A 21,755-nucleotide genomic window follows, 5' to 3' on the forward strand; every position below is an offset into this window, starting at 1 on the left:
TTCTGTAATAAATATTAAATAATACTGTTTTGATTTTGCCCGTTTATCGTTGATAGATGGTGCTGATCAATAATGCATCCATTTTTATAAGTTAAATTAATATATCAGTAACTTACAAAAGCCTCTTTATGTTAAAAACTTATTTTGCTAATATTATATGTTATTCAATTGCTTACTGATTTTATATGTTACTCTTCTTTAAAAACGTTCATAAAAGATTGTTAATCATATAATCATTTATGGCGCCAATGTTCATATTTTTCACAGTGTTTATAAATGATCAAACCTATAACTTAATTTATGCAAAAATGTAAACAAATTAGTTAATGAAGTTTTAATGTTTTATATATTGCTAATTATTTTTATTGTAATAATTACTTTCATATGGGATTTGAACTTACTGTATTTTAAATTAATATAAGCACTCTTGATTCATATTTTGGTTACCGTTACGCCTCAACTTTTCGTGTTACACTTGATTTTACTCCTCATAAAATTTCCGTACCGGGCCTTATAACTCAAATCGTTTCTTAAGGAGTAAACTCCAAAAAATGAATTACTCGTATAAAACGATGGTTTATGACCGGAAAAATATACTACAAAATATGAATTAGGTACATTTAAAGACGATGTTAAATGTCTACAAAAAGAATATTATACCTAGAAACTTATGAATTATCAATTTCAAAGTCGATACACACGTCTATTGCCCTTTCCTGTGGCTAGCGGACCGGAAATAGCTACCTGCGCCGGCGCATGACAAATAGAAGAACGTATTGTCCAACAAAAAGTCGGGATCTTTAATAATAGTCCAGGAAATGATCAGGTTAAGGAATTAAATATTATAATGTATTCTGGTAATTTTTTACCTGAACACGACAGGTGGAGTTGTTTTAAGTGTGTGTGACTATTTTTGTGTGTGTTTGTATGTATGTGTTTCTATTTCTTGGAAATCCGTTGTGGACAAGACAGCTTCACATATATGTATGTGGTGTTGTTTTGGTGTTTATTTAAAATTTTATTATTTAGATATTTTTACCTGAAGGCGGCAGTTGCAGTGTTTTGTGTTTCGGGTATGTGTGTGTGTATGGATATATGAATAAATGTGAGATTAATTTATGTAGCTTGTATGTTTATTTATTCATTGGGAATATGTTGTGGTTCATATAGCTTGATGTATCTCCCATATATTAGGTTTAGTTAGATTCTTGTTGTAGTCTTGGTAGGGCAAATAAAACTGAATAGGTAAATAAAAAATCATCTTCACGTCATTATTTTATTTTTCGACGCGGCATATATAACTTATTTCTTTAATCGGGTTTCGTTTTTGAAAACATGACTTGTTCAAATAATTTACTAGCTTAAGTTCAAATTTGAATAATTTGAATAACATCTTCGTTTGATAATGACACGTGGTTCGTTCTATTCGAATTACTTAAAGTCGTTAAATTTTCCTATCTATTATGTGCAGCTGAGCGCATTATACTTTTTGCATCGATAACCTTTTTGCATCTGGGATCGTTAACTTCGTAATATGTTATTAAACTAGAAATTCCTGTGGGAATGCTTATAAAGGCAATTTGCTTTTTCTCCCCTTCCGGGATATTAGTTTTCCTTTAAATTATATTTTACAATCTTTCTCATAAGCTCATGAATGGTTCATCCAATTTTATAAGGATGCCCTAAGCATCTTCGTTTTAAAAAATCAATTTACACTAGGGTTAATTAAAAAAAGTTTGGTGACGCCCATATAATTTACTAGCTGACCCGGCAAACTTTGTACCTCAAAATCTATTTATCAAATATATTTCATATAAAATATAGCCTATGTTACTCGTAGGTAAAGTAGCTTTTGAATGGTGAAAGAATTTTTAAAATCTTTCCAGTAGTTTTTGAGCCTATTCATTACAACCAAACAAACAAACAAAGTTTTCCTCTTTATAATATTAGTGTAGACAAGCTTTCTCATAAGCTCATGAATGGTTCATCCAATTTTATAAGGATGCCCTAAGCATCTTCGTTTTAAAAAATCAATTAACACTAGGAATAATTAAAAAAAAATGGTGACGCCCATATAATTTATATGGGAAAATCACTCTCACTCAAACGACTCTCACCTGCGTTCCACGCGTATTGTGATAAGACATACTTGCAACAAATCTGCACTGTTATATGAAAACTACGATACTATAAGTATCAACGCGATACGTAATCCAGACACTCCAAAAAACGACTACGAGTAGATAATAATAACTAGATAGATAGACTAGACAAGATTACTTTTCCCAGTAAAGTTACCCTTTTAAGTAAAATTCTCAAGTAAATTGATTCAGTAGTTATCAAGATACCTAGGCCAAACAAAACAAACATTCTGGTCAAATAAAAAATATGTATTTTTTTTTTTTTTTTTTATAATATAAGAGTGGCAGACGAGCATGCAGTCCACCTGATGGTAAGTGGCTACTGCCGCCCATGGACATCTGTAATCAACCCCAGATAGGATTAAATATTCCTACCTGAGGTCGGCCACAGATGCGCTGCAACCCCTGAGGACTAAGCTGGAACGCCTCGGAAAAGTCTGTCTCCCTGACCACACCCTTCAAACCGGAACACAGCAGCGCCTAACACTGCTGTTATTAGGTAGAAATAGGTGAGGCGGTGGTGCCGCCGGAGTCGAACCACAAAGGGTTCTACCACCTTCAAACCACAAAGGGTTCTACCACCTTCAAATAATTTAACATTAAATAATTTAACATTACTATTATCATAAAAATTAGTAGTTATTTGTAAAGGCAGACAGGCAATTTTATTATATGTCATTTTGGTCATGATATTCTATTAGGACAAACATAGGTTAAAAGGATTATTGATACAGAGGTCATATAGTTTAGGAAGATTAACAGAGTTCAAGGTTAATCTTATTAATGTTTTATAAATTGGCTTAGTGTCTAATAAGGATTTTTATCTGTATAATCCACGCAAGAAGATTAAATAAATAAATCAGTTTATGCCTACTTTAAGGATCATCCATATTATCGTTAAAACATAAAGCCTTCAATCTTATCTTTTATTATATAATATTCTAGTAGTAGACGAGCATGTCGTCGACCCGGTAAGTACCTACAGCCACCCATGGACATCTGTAATCAACCCCAGATAAGATCAGAGTCCTACCTGAAGTCAACCATAGATGCGTCGGTACCCCTGACTAAGTTGGAATGCCACGAAAAATGTCTCCTTTACCACACCCTTCAAGCCACAACACAACAGCGTTTAACACTGCTGTTATTAGGCTGAAATAGGTGTGGCGGTGGTCGAAGTGAACCACTGAGTTCTACCTCGTCTGAGCAGTACCCTTAGTATGAGTTTTTATATTTTTACAAAAATAACTGTTTTTGTATTTGTATACGTATTTACCATACATTTCCAAACAGTTCTGATACAGTCCGCTAGGGGCGCTGATTGAAAATGTATGTGCAAATACGTAAAGAAATACAAAAACAGTCATTTTGTGAAAACGTAAAAACTTATACTAAGGGTACTTGTCTGAGCAGATGTTCTAGAAAATGCTCAAGACAAAACATAAGGTCTCGGATCCCAAGCGTTATTTATAAGGTATTGTCCACTGACCTCACAAGGCGAGATTCACCATGTTTCTCGCGAACGGTATAAAAATAAAAAACATCTAAGCCAATAGAAACTCGTAAACAGCCAGATATGGAAACAGGTTCTGGTGTAGTCAGTTTGTCTGTCCATCCGTCGCAACGGACACAAGTTACTGTTTAGTGATTGATTTGGGAGTTTCATGAAATGGACAATTGCTCTATCGACTGTTTTCTGTAGAGTAAGTTCATACTTAAATTAAATGAAATTATTTATTTACATCCTATACATATGTATTTATAATTAAAATTTATTTAAATTCCCAAAATAATTTTGAAGTAGGTATTGCAATATTCATATTAGGTTTTTTTGCGTAGCTTTTCTCATTATTAAAATTATTGAGTGTTAATCTTTGACGGTTTATTATTACTGTTCCACAATATTTTGGCTAGAAAACATATATGAAACGAGCTTTTGCCCGCGGCTTCGCTCGCGTTACGAAGTAATATTATTAACTAAGAAGATTTATACAAACTTTCATCCCCTATTTTATCCCCTTGGGGGTAGATTGATCAAAATCCTTTCTTAGCGGATGCCTACGTCATAACATCTACCTGCATGCCAAATTTCAGCCCGATCCGTCCAGTGGTTTGGGCTGTGCGTTGATAGATCACTATGTCAGTCAGTCACTTTTGAGTTATATATATTTAGATAAACAACAAATCTTCTTAACAATATAGATTGAACAATCCAGAAAGAAAACATTAATTGATATATTCAAACTGGCTGAAATCAAGCACATATTAGTCTGTTCATTAAGTCTACACACACAAAACATACTCGTACTCACACAAACAATGTTCACATTTAGTGAATAACATTTCTAATTATATTTACTTTTGATTCTGGAATATGAAATAATTTGTGATTATTTTAAACAAGATCCAAAACAACTAATCCCATCACTCGCCAACAACATAGCATATTTCTTTAATGGAAAACGAGATCGCTTGGAAAGTCTATGTCGGCCGTCTGAAGGTGAACACGTATAATCTAAGTTGTAATGTAATTGCCTATTTACAGCTTATAATGTAGACCTCGTATTTAATATGGATAGAGTTATATACATATATCCGTGTGAATTGTATATGATTAGAAACTCATATACTTCTTATATATAAGTAGCAGACGAGCATGCAGTCCATCTGAGGGTATGTGCTGACGTGAATTTCTGCTTTAACTGCATAGATAAGTATAAATATCTAGCCTTGTAATTGAAGGAAGCCATTAAATTGACTTAAACAGCTGACAATTCTGTCAGCCATTTAATGGCTGTCATGGTGTAATTTACGGGGAACAATGCCGACTTGTGCAGTTAAGACACGAAATCCAAGAAAAAGTGCGAAGAAATATCGTTTCATTCGTAAACGATCTAAAAACTGCATTTTTTTAATATTTTTCAAACACGAAAATAATTGATAATGACAATTGTCAAAAGGTTACATTTTCTTGTTAGGAACGAGTAATCTTTACTAATCTATGTTTAACTTCTACAAAAATCATCTAAATGACAAAATACTACAACGTATACGTCTTGTAGACACTACCTTAATCAATTACAAAATAACTTAGTTATTTACTTCAAGTCATGATTATAGGTGGCACATGACTTAATAGTTAGTCATACGTTCACAAGGTTAATTGAAATCAATATGTAATCTAAGTTCATAATACCTTTAACTCAGTTATAATACTGGTTGGTTCACTAATTTCTAAAATGCACATAATTTCGAAAAGTCAGAGGCGCTTTCTATACGAAACCGGACCACCGTGGTTGTGTTCATCTGCAAAGATGGATAAAATAAGTTGGATTGACCCAATTATAAAATGAGGTAAACCAAATTTGGTAAAACACAATAATTTGAGGTCCGAGATAAAAAAATTAGACTACGCTTGGCACAATTATACCTTTGAAAAATAATTTTATTATTATAAATAACTTGGAGCGCCATAAAAAATTGACGTCATTTAACGTCACATAATAGCGTTTAGTTTTTTTTACTAAGCGTTTAATATCGTTATATTTACAAGGTATAGAACAACTACTAAGATACATCTAAGATTTCATTTCGTATTCAAAAGAAAAATAAAAAACAAGGAATTAATTATTTGATTTAGTAAAGATAATTTTAAATCCTCATATTTTTTCATAATTTTCTTTATGAGAATGTTTTGACTCCCTAGACTTAGTCTAATATTATTTTAGTCTCAGGTTGCGTTTGATTTGATACGACATGCTTTTAACGTTTTTACAACCAAACCACTATTAGCGGCTTCTACTAATTTATGGCTAAAAGGGTCCGCAGATAAATCTATCACAAAAACTGTTCAGGTAGATAGACGTAAGTGTGTAGGTGACTCACTGTTTTTTTTTCTAATGCAGCTTGCAGTTAAGTGGTCATTGCGACCCATGGACCGAGTGACCGCCAAGTAATATATTATTAAGAAGATTCTAGGTAACTTCTTTCGTCTTTGGTGGTGTGGCAAAGATGTTAGCAGTTAGGTAGTAACTTACCTATATTATAAGTAGGATTCTAATCCTATATTTGTCTCCGACAGTGACCATTTAAGATCAAACTAGTTGCTTGCTTGTTTTTTTTAAATAACCTCTCTTCCTTTGGAAAGTCGGTCAAAAAATGGGGCACGGTTTTCATTAAATGTAAGTGTATTTTTTATAAAACTATAGAAGCAAACGAAAATTGCAGATCATCTGATGATGAGTGATCTCTCCCAGACTCCAGATTAAAAAGATTCTACCTAAAACCGATCACAGATACGTTGCCAGTCCTGAGTAGGTACGAAGATGACTCCCTCATATGTAAGTTAACCTTCATCCACACTTTCCCACCGAAACACGGAACTGCTTCAAGAAATGGGTGTGGTTGTACCACCCGGTCGAACCACACTATCTCTACCTTTCAAATGCTTACAATGTTTTTATTTCTTACAACTGGGCACGAGTCTCTCCCCAAATAAGGCCACCACACATGTAATGTGAAACGGAGAAATGTTTTGGTACGGAACTCTGATTCCACTTGTTAATCCATTATTTATTTCATAATTGGCGAAGTGCAAGGCGAAATCAAACACGGAGAGTTCCGTACCACCATGTTTTTTGTATTTTTTTAATTTAAGTAGGTATTTGGTTTCATATTTTAGAATTTGTTTTCATGTTTGTATAGCAATCATGGAAGTAAATCCATTGTGGAAATGTGAACTATTCAGTTCCATAGATTAAGCGAAACACGCCAAAAAATGACGGTTTATTGTATAGCGACCACCATTTATTTTCAAGCTTTTTTGATAAAGCGGCTACACTTTTACATAATTTGTAAAAATCAACTTGTTATCTATTACGGTTCAAGAGAGAGCACTGTGAAAGACGAACAAACAGACATATATCGGGCGCTTAGTAATAGGGTTCCATTTTTACCATTTGAATACGGAACCCGAAAAAATATTTTTTGAGTAAAATGTGCCTTAAAGAATTGCATCGTAGCAATAAAACTCATTTAATCCGTATTACGCATATAACATCATAAAATAACAATTAATTTAAAATGTTTCTCAATCGGTGGCAACATATTGCTCGCTCTTAAACATTTAAGTAATTAATTTGCAAATTAGGGCGTGATCAGTTACATAATAGTTAAAGTTTGAAATCTTGCGTTGGAATCTTTAATTCTGAAGATAAGTATACAATACATTCTTTTTTATAATATAGGAGTAGCAGACGAGCATGGTAAATGGCTACTGCCGCCCATGAACATCTGTAATCAACCCCAGATAGGATTAGATATTCCTACCTGAGGTCGGCCACAAATGCGCCGCTACCCCTGAGGACTAAGCTGGAACGCCTCGGAAAAGTCTGTATCTCTTACCACACCCTTCAAACCGGAACACAGCAGCGCCTAACACTGCTGTTATTATGTAGAAATAGGTGTGGCGGTGGCGCCGCCGGAGTCGAATCACTAAGGGTTCTATCACCTTCAAATGTACATGTATAAATACTTACGAACAAAAGCATTTTATAAATACTTACGAACAAAAGTAGTTTTAATGACAAGAAAGCTAGAAATTATCTTTTTAATTTAATACACGCCAAGACGAATACACAAACACTGAACACCCAGGGTGAAAATACAATCCACATTTAACATTTCTGTTTGACCCGGAATCGAACCCAGAACTTGTCGCACGTCAGGCTCATAACCACTGTATCATTTTGGTCTACTTATATTCGCTGTATATTCTGTAATTTCGAAAATTTTCACAACTTTTATTAAACAAACCCGCATTAGCATACAGCAAACATAATGAACATAAACACACACACAAACATGAAATGGTTCAAATTAACACTTCATTTTAAATGGAGTTTATAAAGCTATATAACATTTAACATAAATGTTAAAACTAGTGATAATCGCACTTACTTTATCATTCAGCTTCTATATAAACGCACCTACGCAGTGGATCGGCCATCGTCGCATGCGCATCCTACGGCCTTGACTCCGCGACTTTACCTCTAAATGTCGGGATCCGATTCGAAAGGCCACAGCCCGACGATTAGAATCTCATAATAGCAATCATATAGACATTATATCTTGGAACATACGTAATTAGGCACTATGTGCTGTTTGCTTTATAATACTTTGAAGCCCTTGTGTTTTTTGTTCAACTGTGGAAGGTATTTTTTTTGAGCATATATGCGTTTTTCAAGAATACATGTATGTATATCTTATTGCATTAAAAAGCAGTGATAGCCTAATGGTAAAGAAACTCGGCCACTCGAACGAGAGGTCTCAGGTTCAAATCCCAGGCCTCTGCTTTTTCAAAGCTATCTGCGTATTAGAAATTAATTATCACTTTCTAAACGGTGAATGAAAACATAGTGAGGAAATCTGCACACCTGAGAGATTTAAAAAAAATCTCAAAGGTATGTGAAGTCTACCAATACGCACTTGGCCAGCGCGGTGGTCTATGGCCTAATCCCTCTCATTATGAGAGGAGACCCGTGCCCAGCAGTGGGACAGTAATGGGTTGATAATGATGATGATATATTATTGACGGCTTAATGAATTTTAAGATATTATGAATTGTGGTTGTTGAACTGTAGAAATGACATAGAATAAATTTGTCCGCGGTCGAGTTTTGTTTCTATAATAATTATCTATAATTTTAAAGTTAAGTTTGTAAAAACCTACTTTTAATATAAGAGAAACTTCTACATAAATAATTCAATACGTCGTATCTATCCAGTTTTCTAAACACATCTATGTTTTATAGCTTACAATCAATAAAATTTGTAAGCAATCAATAAACGTACGTACTGACGGAAATACCACGAATCTCTTAGATATTTTTATAGGTACTCGTATATAACTATTAATTGCATGTTAGTACTTCCTTGTTCCGAAGATTAACCATTCAATAGATATTTAAATTTCGTATTTCATTATAAAAAAGAAAAAATCAATAGTCAATTAATAATAAAGAACAGTAGTACCCTTTGTATGACTTTTTACGTTTTAACAAAAAAATAACTGTTTTTGTATTCGTTTACGTATTTCCCATACATTTCCAATCAGTACCGATACAGTCCGCTAGGGGCGTTGATTGAAAATGTGTGGGCAAATACGTAAAAAATACAAAAACAGTATTTTTTATAAAAACGTAAAAACATACTAACGGCACAGGACGACCAAAATATTTTCTTAAATTGACGGTTTACAATATTTTGATTGATAAATCTATCAGAAAATCAGTTGTATCTATGTTTTGCTGGAATTATCAATGTCGTTTCGGTTGTTAGACGTTAAAAGATATTGTAATTGCGTTATAGTGGTGTACTATGTTATCGATATTACAAAAAATATTATACGAGTACAGTACATTTGAACAACTTTTTTGGAGTTAATATTCTAGTTAATTGGAGTTTTTCTTTTTTCATTATTATAAAATAAAAATGTGTCTCGTTACCGAATTAGCAACAATACCTTTGCAACTACCTATACTGTACCTTAATAATCTGGTAATCAAGTATTAAATTATATTACCAGTTGAAGATTTGATACGAAAAATCGCAAATGTATTGTACTTAATTATGTAGAAATTAGACCAATTAAAGCAATGCTTCACTCTTAGCAAAGGTGATAATTTCGTCTTATTTCTGTTTTTTTTATGTAATATAGGAGTAGCAGACGAGCATACAGTCCACCTGATGGTAAGTGGCTACTGCCGCCCATGGACATCTGTAATCAACCCCAGATACAATTAGATTTAGATTAGATTAGATTCCTGCCTGAGGTCGGCCACAGATGCGCCGCTACCCTTGAGGACTAAGTTGGAACGCCTCGGAAAAGTATATCTCCCTGACCACACCCTTCAAAACGGAACACAGCAGCGCGTAAACACTGCTGTTATTAGGCAGAAATAGGTGTGGCGGTGGTGCCGCCGGAGTTGAACCACAAAGGGTTCTACCACTATCAAATTTAACTTTTTGGTTTTTTCGTATCGAGTAATATTATGCCATTCGATAAACCTTGTCACATCACTATTACTTGTCAATGAGAATAAGGCACACGACATTTATTGGTCGTGTGATTGACGGCCGAAACCTTAAGTTTTTCTTTGTTGTGGCTATAATTATTTTATGATATACCGATCGCATGGGATTTAGTCACGCCTTTTACATTTGATTTGTATTCCAATTATTTTAGTTGTCTGTATTAATTGAAACTCATTGTTTGGGCCGTAAAATTTAAATTGCTTTTTTAGTCATGTGACAGAGTATCAATAATATCTTCTTAATTAATAATATTCGTCTTCGTCGCGAATATTGCGTTACTTATCGATTGCGTAACTGACTCCTAAAAATAAGGTTCACAATTTAATGTGTATAATTCCATGTAATTTACTGGTATTAATATACATTGGTGTTAAAATTTCAATTCCCTTTTAATCTGTTCTGTTATCCAATTCTACTCATATTGTTTCCTTTACAACGGTATTTTAAAATTTCAAAAACAGCATTAACATTTTCATAAAGCCGTAGTAAATATTTTTTTAATTTCTACGATTCGTACAAATCCTTTGATTATTATCACTTTCCTGTCCTTTACTCTGTTTACAAAGCCAGTTAAATGCCCGTGTTTATAAAACACGCAACTTACTGCAAAATATGTTATACTTCCGAGTAACTCACGTGCAGTGCACAGCATATCACTATCGTGACACTTTGTCGTTTACTGTAATGCATTCAATGCATTTACATGCCCAGTTATGTAAATACACATATTTAGGTGTCACGCATGAAACTGTATGAAGTATAGATTTCACTGAAGCGATCATATTTATAGGAATATTATACTACGTATCATCTTGGATTTTATACGTCAAGATAATGTATTGATGTTTTATGGAGATATTCATAAGTGATACACGTTGTGAAAACTTGCCATAATGAAATGTTTTTTATCATACAGAAGTAGCAAACGAGCATGCAGTCCACCTGATGGTGAGACTGCCGCCCATTAACATCTGTTATCAACCCCAGATAAAATCAGATTCCTACCTAAGGTTGATCTGTTGCTAGTCTGTGGACTAAGTAAGTTGGAATGCCTCGGGTATGTCTTACCACACCCTTCAGAGCGGAAAATAGCAATGCTCAAAACTTCCATTACGAGACAGACAAGTGAGGAAATGGTGCCTGTGTCAAACCATCAAAGATTCTACCACCTTTAAAAGATGGCAGGTATGTAACCACTACCGCCCATGGACAACTGTAACCAAATCTATGTAGAACATCATAGGTATCTACATGAAGCCGTTCACAGATGTGTTGCTACTCTTGAAAACTAAATTGGAACGCCTGTGACAAGTATGAAGAATATGAATTATCAATAAAATAATATCGAAACTTTATCTAAACAAAAATATGTTCGTCAAACAGTATTGTGTACGTGACATTATTCTTTATCTCGTAAATAAACTGTTTACATTTGTATTGTATTGTACAATAAATAAAATCGCCAATGTTTGTTAACAAAAAACTGATGGTGTAACATTAGATAAGTAGCTTTTGTTCAATTTATGTAAGTCAACTATAGTGGTTACTTTTTTTGGGTTCCGTGATCGAAAGGTAAAAACGGAACCCTGTTACTAAGTCTCCGCTGTCTGTCCGTTTGTCCGTCTGTCACAAGGCTCTATCTCCTGAGCCGTTAGATAGACACTTGAAAATTTTACAGAGTATGTATAATGGTGACCACCATAATAACAAATACTAAAAATAATAAAGTTGTGTTGAGAAAAGTTGAGCTGAAATAAAAAAAAATAATGGGGCCGCGATACAAGAAACCGCTATTTTTCTTCGTTTAACGATAAACTTTTGAAACGTCGACAAATAAAATTTTCACAATGCGTGTACTTCAATATCTGTATATTAACAGATAATAATTTAAAAAATGGTCGTACAGAACCCTCCTTGTGCGAGCTCGACTTGCACTTGAACAATTTTTTGCTTACAATTGGCCCGTGAATGCTTTTTACGATAGAATGGAAAACAATGATCATTAGAAAAAAAATACAAAAGTTACAGTGAGTTTTGTATCTACGAAAATATTTAGAAACATTAAAACTGTAATAACCTAATGATGTTGTTACGAAAAGGATTTAAATCGAACTCAAATAACGTGATAAGTCATAAATAAATTTTCTAGAATTATATAAATAAAACAAACAAAACTTTAAAAAGTCGTGATAATAAAGAACTAAGTATATTTTATGCACTTCTTTGTTAATTTTAACAATTAATCTATGTTTCATACACAAACTATTTTTTTGTTAATTATACAAAATTTAAAATACAAAATTACACCGATCACAAATACGTAATGACTAATGAATTTACTGTTTAAATTTATCCGCGTTAAAATTCCATCTCTATTAGATTGCTATCAACACGTAATTACGCAGCGAGAGACGAATGTTCTGTTCGAAAGAATTCGTTAGAAAATTCAATTCGACGCGATACTTAAAAAAGGGAAAGTGTTTTTTTCGTGTTATTCATTTAGCGATCAATTTGTGCGATTTTGTAACTGTTTGCAATAGCTGAGTACTTACACGTGCGTAAGGACTTGTCGTACTAAGGACGTGTAGAGATGAAATGTTACATAAGATTGCTATCAACACGTAATTACGCAGCGAGAGACGAATGTTCTGTTCGAAAGAATTCGTTAGAAAATTCAATTCGACGCGATACTTAAAAAAGGGAAAGTGTTTTTTTCGTGTTATTCATTTAGCGATCAATTTGTGCGATTTTGTAACTGTTTGCAATAGCTGAGTACTTACACGTGCGTAAGGACTTGTCGTACTAAGGACGTGTAGAGATGAAATGTTACATAAGCGATATACTATGAGATTACGGCCAATATCAATACCCTCTCTTTGCGTTAGGCGATCCGTCGCAAAAACTACCAAACCTAAAGAATGCAGTATGAATATTTGAAATATTGCGTCAATGCGAATAAAATTATTAAAATAAACTGGATTAATAATGATACAAAAAAATAATGTTGATGATTATTTATGTATCGAACGTGTTACGTGTTTTGTTATACATATTTGACTCTGAAACATGGTCGTAAAACTATTCTTAAATGTCGATATTTGGTAAGAAAAACATTCGACTGATTGATTATTAACAATGGGCGTTAAATGATCCCGTCCCAATAATCCTATTACAGTTTAAGATATCTCAAATTGTCTGTTATTAGCATTCTGAGTACTCGTATAACTAACTTTATTTGCATCTCGCTTACTCGCCAGCGCTAAGAAAACGACTTTAATTAAGATGTTTCGCTGTAAATAAACGATTTGTTCCGAGAACGCGGTTTATTGCTTTGATGAAAGACTGATTGAAATATAGGCCAAATGACTTAAGAGAAAATTATCTGACACATTCTTCCGACTACGTGTCGATTTGTATAAACATTTTTGAGATAACTTTACAAACATACTCAGTAGTTTATGCAACTATGTAGCTATTGATTGTAACTGTGTTTAAGTGTTTTCAAAGTAGTAGAACCCTTTGTGGTTCGACTCCGGCGGCACCACCCCCACACCTATTTCTGCCTAATAACAGTAGTGTTAGGCGCTGCTGTGTTCCGTTTTGAAGGATGTGGTAAGGGAGACATACTTTTTCGAGGCATTCCAGCTTAGTCCTCAGGGGTAGCGGCGCATTTGTGGCCGACCTCAGGTAGGAATATCTAATCCTATCTAAATATATAAAAAAAAGATATTTTATCTACATTCTTAACTTGAAGTAAGAAACAAGGATGAAGTAGGTACACCTTATTGGGAAGAGGTCACTGTAGCCTATGGACTAAACGTAACAAGTTGCTAATCCTGAAGGCTTAGTTATAATATACATGCATGCTGTGTTTTGATTTGGCTTAAGATACGCGTACATGTGTTATGTTATTATAGTATGTGATGTAACCATTGGCAAACCAAATAAATAAATACACGGGTTCGTATAAGTATGTCTTTAAAACACCTTTATAAACCAGACCGACGAAAAATATATTAATTGAAACTTCAATTTATAAAATGAATCGAAATGTAATAGTAATGGTTATAAAATTATGTAAGCAATTTTACAATCTAGTTGGTACCATAACTATTTCCATGGTTTAACGTAATATTGTCATCATAGTCCCGTTAAATTTGCCTGTAATTTCATTTAAGGTGGTAGAACTCATAATTGTTTCAATTATGCAATAGATTTGTTTATTTTATTTGACTAATAACACCTATTTTTACCTAATAACAGCAGTGTTAGGCGCTGCTGTGTTCCGGTTGGAAGGGTGTGGTAAGGGAGACAGACTTTTCCGAGGCGTTCCAGCTTAGTCCTCAGGGGTAGCGGCGCATCTGTGGCCGACCTCAGGTAGGAATATCTAATCCTATCTGGGGTTGATTACAGATGTCCATGGGCGGCAGTAGCCACTTACCATAAGGTGGAGTGCATGCTCGTCTGCTACTCTTATATTAGGTATAAAAAAAAGCATTCAGTCCACGTGGTGGTAAATGACTACTCCCGCCCATGGAAATTTGTAATCAACTACAAATAAGATTAAATCCTACCTACAGTTGGCCATAGATTTGTTACAACCCCTGTACCCTTAGTATGAGCTTTTACGTTTTTACAAAAATGTCTGTTTTTGTATTTCTTTACGTATTTGCCCATACATTTCCAATCCCCTAGCGGACTGTATGAAAATGTATGGGAAATACGTAAACAAATACAAAAACAGTCATTTTTGTAAAAACGTAAAATCTCATACTAAGGGTACTGAGGACTAAGTAGAACGCCTCGGATAAGTACGTCTCCCTTACCACAGCCTTCAAACCAGAACACAGCATCGCTAACACTGATGATATTAGACAGAAATAGGTGTGGCGTTAATAAGGTATAACCACAACTACCTTCAACTGTATTTGGGTATAATTAGTACAACAACATACCTTGCATAGTTTCTTTGCATAGCACCGGCCCTTAAAACCCGTTATGGCAAGGATAACTTCATAGTTCCATTGCTATAAGTTTTAATGTGGAACATAGATTAGTAAAGATACTTCGCCACCTTGAAATTGAATGAAGCCACAAACGGCTTATTATCGTAAGTTCTTTTTTTGAATTTTTGACAAATAAACACATTTTTTGAGACAATTTACGAATAAATAACTAATACTGCGTAATTTACATGAATTTACATAATAAATAAATAATTATTTCGAATATTTTAGGGATATTTTAGCACGGAGACGTGGCAAAACTTTTTTACGCAAGTATTTCAATTCTCAAAACTGGGTACATTTTCTTGTTAAGAGAGAGTAATCTTTACTAATCTATGATGTGGAATAAGATAGACAACGGTGAAGGAAAACATCGTGAACCTACCTAAGATATATTATAAAAAATTTAAATGTATGTGAAGTCTACGAGTACGTACTTGTCCAGCGCGGTGGACTATGGCCTAATCCTCCTAACTCTGAGAGGAAAACCGTGCTCAGAAGTGAGACAGAGATGGGATGATAATGATGATGAAGATAGAAATTACTTGTATACGTGCATAAGTAATTCAAATTTAGTCTTTAATGGTAGCCACCAATATACTAATATATGGTAGTGACTTGAATCCGAGCTCGTCTAGTAACGTAAAAAACAATTTGATAAACTAGTGATATTTTAACCGGAAAAAGTTAGTAGTGGAGAATTTAGTGGACATAATTTTGAGTGTTTCACTAATTAATAACTTTCTTTCTTGTATATTTAGATCCAACACAATTATAATGATGTAACTTTACCTACAATAACACGTTTGAAATTTTATTTGATACGCATTCCATTATTGCGGTAGCAAGCAATATTGCATACCTTACTCGAACTATTACACAAAGTAATGAGTTTAAACTTTATATACCAGTTATATATAACTTTATATCCAAGCGTATAAACGACTGTTCGTGTCGACGGCTCTCGCTGAATTGTCGCAGTCTGTCGTCAACGACTGTCGCCGTCAGTTATCAGAGACACACAACCGCCTATGTTTGTTGTTTGTCGTCAGCTGTCGCCGGCAGTCGTCAACAATCGTCAGCGGCCTTTATCGAATATAGTCGTCTGCCATTTGCGATCAATGACCGACTCTAAGCACTGACTGTAGCCACCTGTCGCCAGCAACGGTTCGCACCGATCGTTGATATAAACTGTCGTTCATGTATTAACTTACTATCGCTTCAGTAGTGCCCCTCTAAGTAGATATATTTACATTAGCTCAAATTGCTCTACATTAGTGCCTAATGACATATTTCCTATATTTGCTTGCATAACATTTCGTGAAGGAAACAAATGCGATCGTTTCGAATTTCTCGATTAATGTAAACATGATGGCAATAGCAGTTTATAAGAATTACGTTACGTAATACCTACCTTATAGTTTTATTTTTAGGTGGTAAGTCGAAGTCCAATATACATTAAAACTCTTACGAATATTGTGTGAATGTGAAGGAGGAAGTATAGTGTTTTTTACAGTAAATGGTACAGAAAAGTATTCGTAATAAAACATGTTACTTAAGTTATAATAATAAAATAGCAAAGAGAGCTTCCTATTAAAGATTTTTAATGCATTTTGCAATGCGTGTGTTTAATTTCTATAATATTTAATTTTATTATTATACATTTTCAAATAATGTTACACAAAACCCCGATTACTACTTATAACGTTGTAATGTAGATAACATTACAATATTAAAGGTATACAGGTAGTAATATTTTAGCATATTTACATGTAATAATGTGTGGAATTTTCTAATCTGTAATTCTTGTTGCAGGTGTAAACAACGCGCGCAAGAAAATCAGGACGCTCGTGCGGATTATTGACCCAGTCTCGATCGGTCACCGGAACCATTATGCCTTATTCATCCATCACTATCTAACACGTCGCACCTGACTTGCGTTGCAAGCGGAAGAACCGTTAACTAATTATGACGGTTTACTAACTCTTCGACATGATGGAAGAGGTGACAACGCGTCCTAACCTAGAGTACATCCCTCCTCTGCCGCCAAAAGTAAAACAGAGGACTGGATCGACTACTTTTACGCAGATAAGCAACGATGATAACAATCTCAGAGTGAACGGATTCGATGCTATAGACGGCCGGTCCAGCATGGACTCTCTTAGTTCGATGCACTCGCTTGTCCTTAATTCAAAGGCCCCTTCAGCAACGGTATTCATAGCGGCGACCCAGCCAGATCGACCCGTGAACACGCCTGGCGCAGACGCTCTCACCGCAAATGGACCTCACGTAGTCACTATCAGAATAAACACGGATGCAGATAAACCAAAAGCGCCGAAAATATCCAGCGTCCATCTCAAAAGTGACGTTGACTTTGACGCGTATAAAATTAACGACGCCGGCAAAAAGAATAACAGCCTAGTCAGACTCAACGTCGAAGAAAACCGGCCGAAAATTATCGAGAATGAAGATCTGTCTAAAGTAGACAAGCCGCCATACATCTACTGCAATCCGTATGTCAATTCTATGACTAATATGGTCATGTCTAGCGGTCAATGCTCGCCGAGCGATACCCTAGATTCAGGGACGTGCAGCGACCTTGACGGAACGCCGCCGCCGTTGCCCAAAAAGAAGACGTCAAAATCGAATTCCGCGAAGAAAGCCGTGTCCGTCACAGTAATTAGTTCAACAAGAAATCTCGGCGAACTCGATTTCGAAGATAATGATTCGAACATATCGTGCGATTCACTAAACAGCAGCGAGTTAAATGTATCCGTACACGCTGATGAAAGTCATATCGAAGACGCTATCAAAAAAGAAAAGAAGCTATTCGAACCACCTGCCGCGCCACAGATGCCGTTTACCACTAAAACGAACAAAGACGCTAGCTTTCTACCGCAAGGTCTACTGCAAGACATTAGAGACCGCTCAGCGAAACTCAACACGGTCGAAACCGAAAGTGAGTTAAACAGCGACCGACACGGGGAAGTGAGCCAGAATATTAATGAAAATGCTAATATATCAAAAGAAAGCGCGCCGCTAACGTCGTTCCGTTTAGTTTCGCAGTTTAATAGTGAGGCGAAGATAAACGCCGGCGCGGAGTCGTTACCGCCGAACTTGAGTAAAACGCCGTTGATTAGCGAGAGTACTTACGAGGAACGGAAAAAGTCGGACAAAATGAAACAGGAACGTGTGTGTAGTGATTATTTCGATACGGACAAGTATTATGACTTCCACTTGAACGAGAAGGAGTTCGACAATGTGTCGGTAACGAGTGCTAGTGCTAGTGTGTGTGATGATGCTGTAGTGGAATACTTTGCGGGAGTCAAGGATTACAAGAGTGAGGAGTTGCCGTCGACCATCCGGAGCTCGAAGGGAACGATACGCGGCGTGAAAAACCGCGTGCGAGCCGGAATCGCAACGTTTCTACAAATACAGAGCACGACTAAGGTAATTGTCTATTTAATTTCTGTTTTTGCTACACACGTCCAGTTTTAGAGGTCACAGTCATTTCGTTTTGAAAGTCACGTAGTCTAGTTTGTAACAATTCTCGTTTTAATAGCGTTGAAACTGGAAGTGGCACTGAATACTGAACCTTCACGTTCGAAAATTCAAGGAGCTAACAGCTGTCGTGCAAACAATTGACACTTGTTAATTGCGACACATAACACGTTTTTGACGGATATTTCATGATTGTGCACGCTTGATTAGCTGGCATTGTCTATAGAATAACAATAGGTATTATATTTTAAACGCTAGTTTATTTTTGCAAAGGAGAATGCCCATTATTGGTACTGATTTTTCTCATGCGTCAAAATGAAAGTAATATTAAAATTATTTTTTGATTTTTTTACATAATTTGTCGATCAGAATAGTTTCTTCGAACAGGGGATTCCATTTAAGATAAAATAAGACGAAATGTTGATTGTTGTTCTTAAAAATTAAAATGGCGGAATTTTATACTCGGAATTCAATAAGATCTATTAGTTTTTTCATTAATGATTTTTCTCATGCATCAAAATGAAAGTAATATTAAAATTATTTTTTGATTTTTTTACATAGTTTGTCGATCAGAATAGTTTCTTTGAACAAGGCGGTTCCATTTAAGATAAAATAAGACGAAATGTTGATTGTTGTTCTTAAAAATTAAAATGGCGGTATTTTATACTCGGAATTAATTATTTTAGGTTTTTAGGATTATTTTAGGTTTTTTTACCTACTGCCTTTAAAAGTAAATGGAATATGTTATTCGAACTACATTATCAGATACCTACTATCAGTTAAAACCGACCATCAATCTATCGTCGGATATTATCGATTTTGAGGTTATGTAACATTTCGGTAAATAACTTCAGAACCCGGGTGCTGATCTAAAAAATAATTATTGGTGGTAGTATTTGGTTAATTATACATCGTCCACAACAAGTTTCAATTTGACGCAACTCTGGACGGCGGTCCATACTTTCATGGGCATTGTCCTTTGTTTATCGCCATGAAATTTTGACTTTGTGTTTTGTGGGTGACGCAATGTTGTCGTTTGAAAGAAAGTAACATTACATTATTGGCGTTGCATATCTACATATATTATACTAATGCATATAAAACAACTCGCGTGGCTCACTGCTTACCATACCGGTCTGGCTGAAGGTTCCGGTATATGTATTGACTATGGAGTGACAACCATGTCTACGTTCGTTATTTGACTACGGTTTTGATGTTCTTAGAACATATTCGTATCTTACATATTTTATTTATATAAATAGACTTAGTAACTTTTAATAAGGTCCGAGTTAATTGACTGTAAGATATGGACTGGCGAATAGAGATAATGGCAATTGATTGAAAAGTAAACAAATAATCAGGTGAACATTTTAAAGGTTTCATTTCTTGATTATAAAAAATGTCTACATTTAAGAAAAAAAAATAACAAAGAAATAAACCATATTAAATAAACGAGTATGTCGCAAGCAAATGATTCTGTTGACTCGTTAACTGACAGATTTGTGTGTCTAGCTGACAGGTGATACATTTCGCAACCCAGAAAGAATCAATGACCTAAAATCACACCTTATCCGAAATCAGCAACAATCTCGTATGATCGTTAAGCGCATATTCTCAGCAATTACCACCTATTTTCCGCTTTTCCAACGCTAATTAAAGTAAAATCGTTTCCTCTAAAGGTTGCATATGTGACGCGGGAAGCCATTTTAGTTCCAGCGATCTAAACAAGAAACTAGATGGAGAGAAAGTGAGTTGCAGAAAAAATAGTTTGAACCAGCGCATACACTATTGTTGGAAAGCACTAGAAAGCATATTAGTTCTGGAAATTATAGCGTCGCTTCTACTTCTGGTTTATATTGTGGTTCGATCTATATTTGGTTCCTTGTTAGTCTTCCTGCGTTTAATGAATGCGTATGTTAATAACCAACTACCGATGTGTTGGCGTATCAGCTATTGTCATTACACAAGTTGTTTTGAACAAAGCTACTTGTACTTATGAGGTTGAGAAACTCTTGTTCTACATGGTGTTTGTTTCTACATTTTAATTGGTTTGACATGTCTCCTGCACTATTATAACGCACTACACTTTTATTAGTTTTCTATTTGTTTTAATAACGTCTGGTGACTTCTTGGTCCGTTTATAATCACTTAGTTAATAAGGGACCCGCTTGTTGTACTTATGTGATTGTTGAAAAACTCTTGTTCTACAAGGTGTTCATTTTAGTTGTTTTGACATGTCTCTTGCACTATTATAACGCACTACACTTTTATTAGTTTTCTATTTGTTTTAATAACGTCAATTCTTATCTGGTAACATCTTGGTCCGTTTATAATCACTTACTTAATAAGTGACCCGTTTTAAACTTTATTTCTTTTTTAAATTAACCTTCTTCTAAAGCAGAGTAAAAAATCAGAATCAGAATCAAAAAAACAGAATATAAAAAATGGCATCAATGGCATTGGTCATAAACCAAAAAAAATTATACCATAAAATAAATAAACTTAATTACTTCGATTCGTTCATTATTTTCATGTCGAATATAAAAATATATGAATAAATATTTAACTTTAGTCTTGTTTAATAAAAAATGCATACTATTGAGCAAACGGAGCCGGAACAAAAGCTAACATTTTTCGAAATCCAAACAGTAGCTTCTAACTAGTTAATGACCGAATCTGAAAGTATGAGCTAAACTCAGTCACTTTTCAAATTCTTTCCGAGATGATAATCTTCACACGGATACATTTCTTAATTATAAAGTCAAATTTAATTACAGTTTTAATCTTACATTGTTGTTTGGAATCTGTTGTAGTTAAGTAAATCAGATAATTAACGGTGTATATCGATTTTACCTCGTAATTATGGTAATAACAAAAACATGAATGTTGTAAACACGAACAGTGATTATACGATCGCCATTTGTCGCCGGCTCAACGATTGTGACTGACTACTCTCGCCGATATTCACCGGTGGTGACGACAAGCGGCAACAAACGACAACAATTGGAGACGGT

At 34.7% G+C, this 21,755-nt stretch overlaps 1 protein-coding gene across 1 annotated transcript in view; it reads left to right on the top strand.

Annotated features, from left to right (window-relative positions):
• The window catches only part of LOC140754597 (glutaredoxin domain-containing cysteine-rich protein CG31559), a 104,454-nt gene that overhangs the window by 19,534 nt on the left and 63,165 nt on the right, over window positions 1-21,755 (top strand). The window contains exon 2 of the mRNA XM_073089641.1: window positions 17,056-18,690. Coding sequence (XP_072945742.1) covers window positions 17,233-18,690 — 1,458 coding nt within the window. The 5' untranslated portion in view covers window positions 17,056-17,232. The remainder of the gene's footprint in view (window positions 1-17,055; window positions 18,691-21,755) is intronic.

The sequence above is a fragment of the Epargyreus clarus genome, unplaced genomic scaffold, assembly GCF_041222505.1.
Source record: "Epargyreus clarus isolate Ecla_fem2 unplaced genomic scaffold, WU_Ecla_fem_2.2 ptg000029l, whole genome shotgun sequence".
Lineage (NCBI taxonomy): Eukaryota > Metazoa > Arthropoda > Insecta > Lepidoptera > Hesperiidae > Epargyreus > Epargyreus clarus.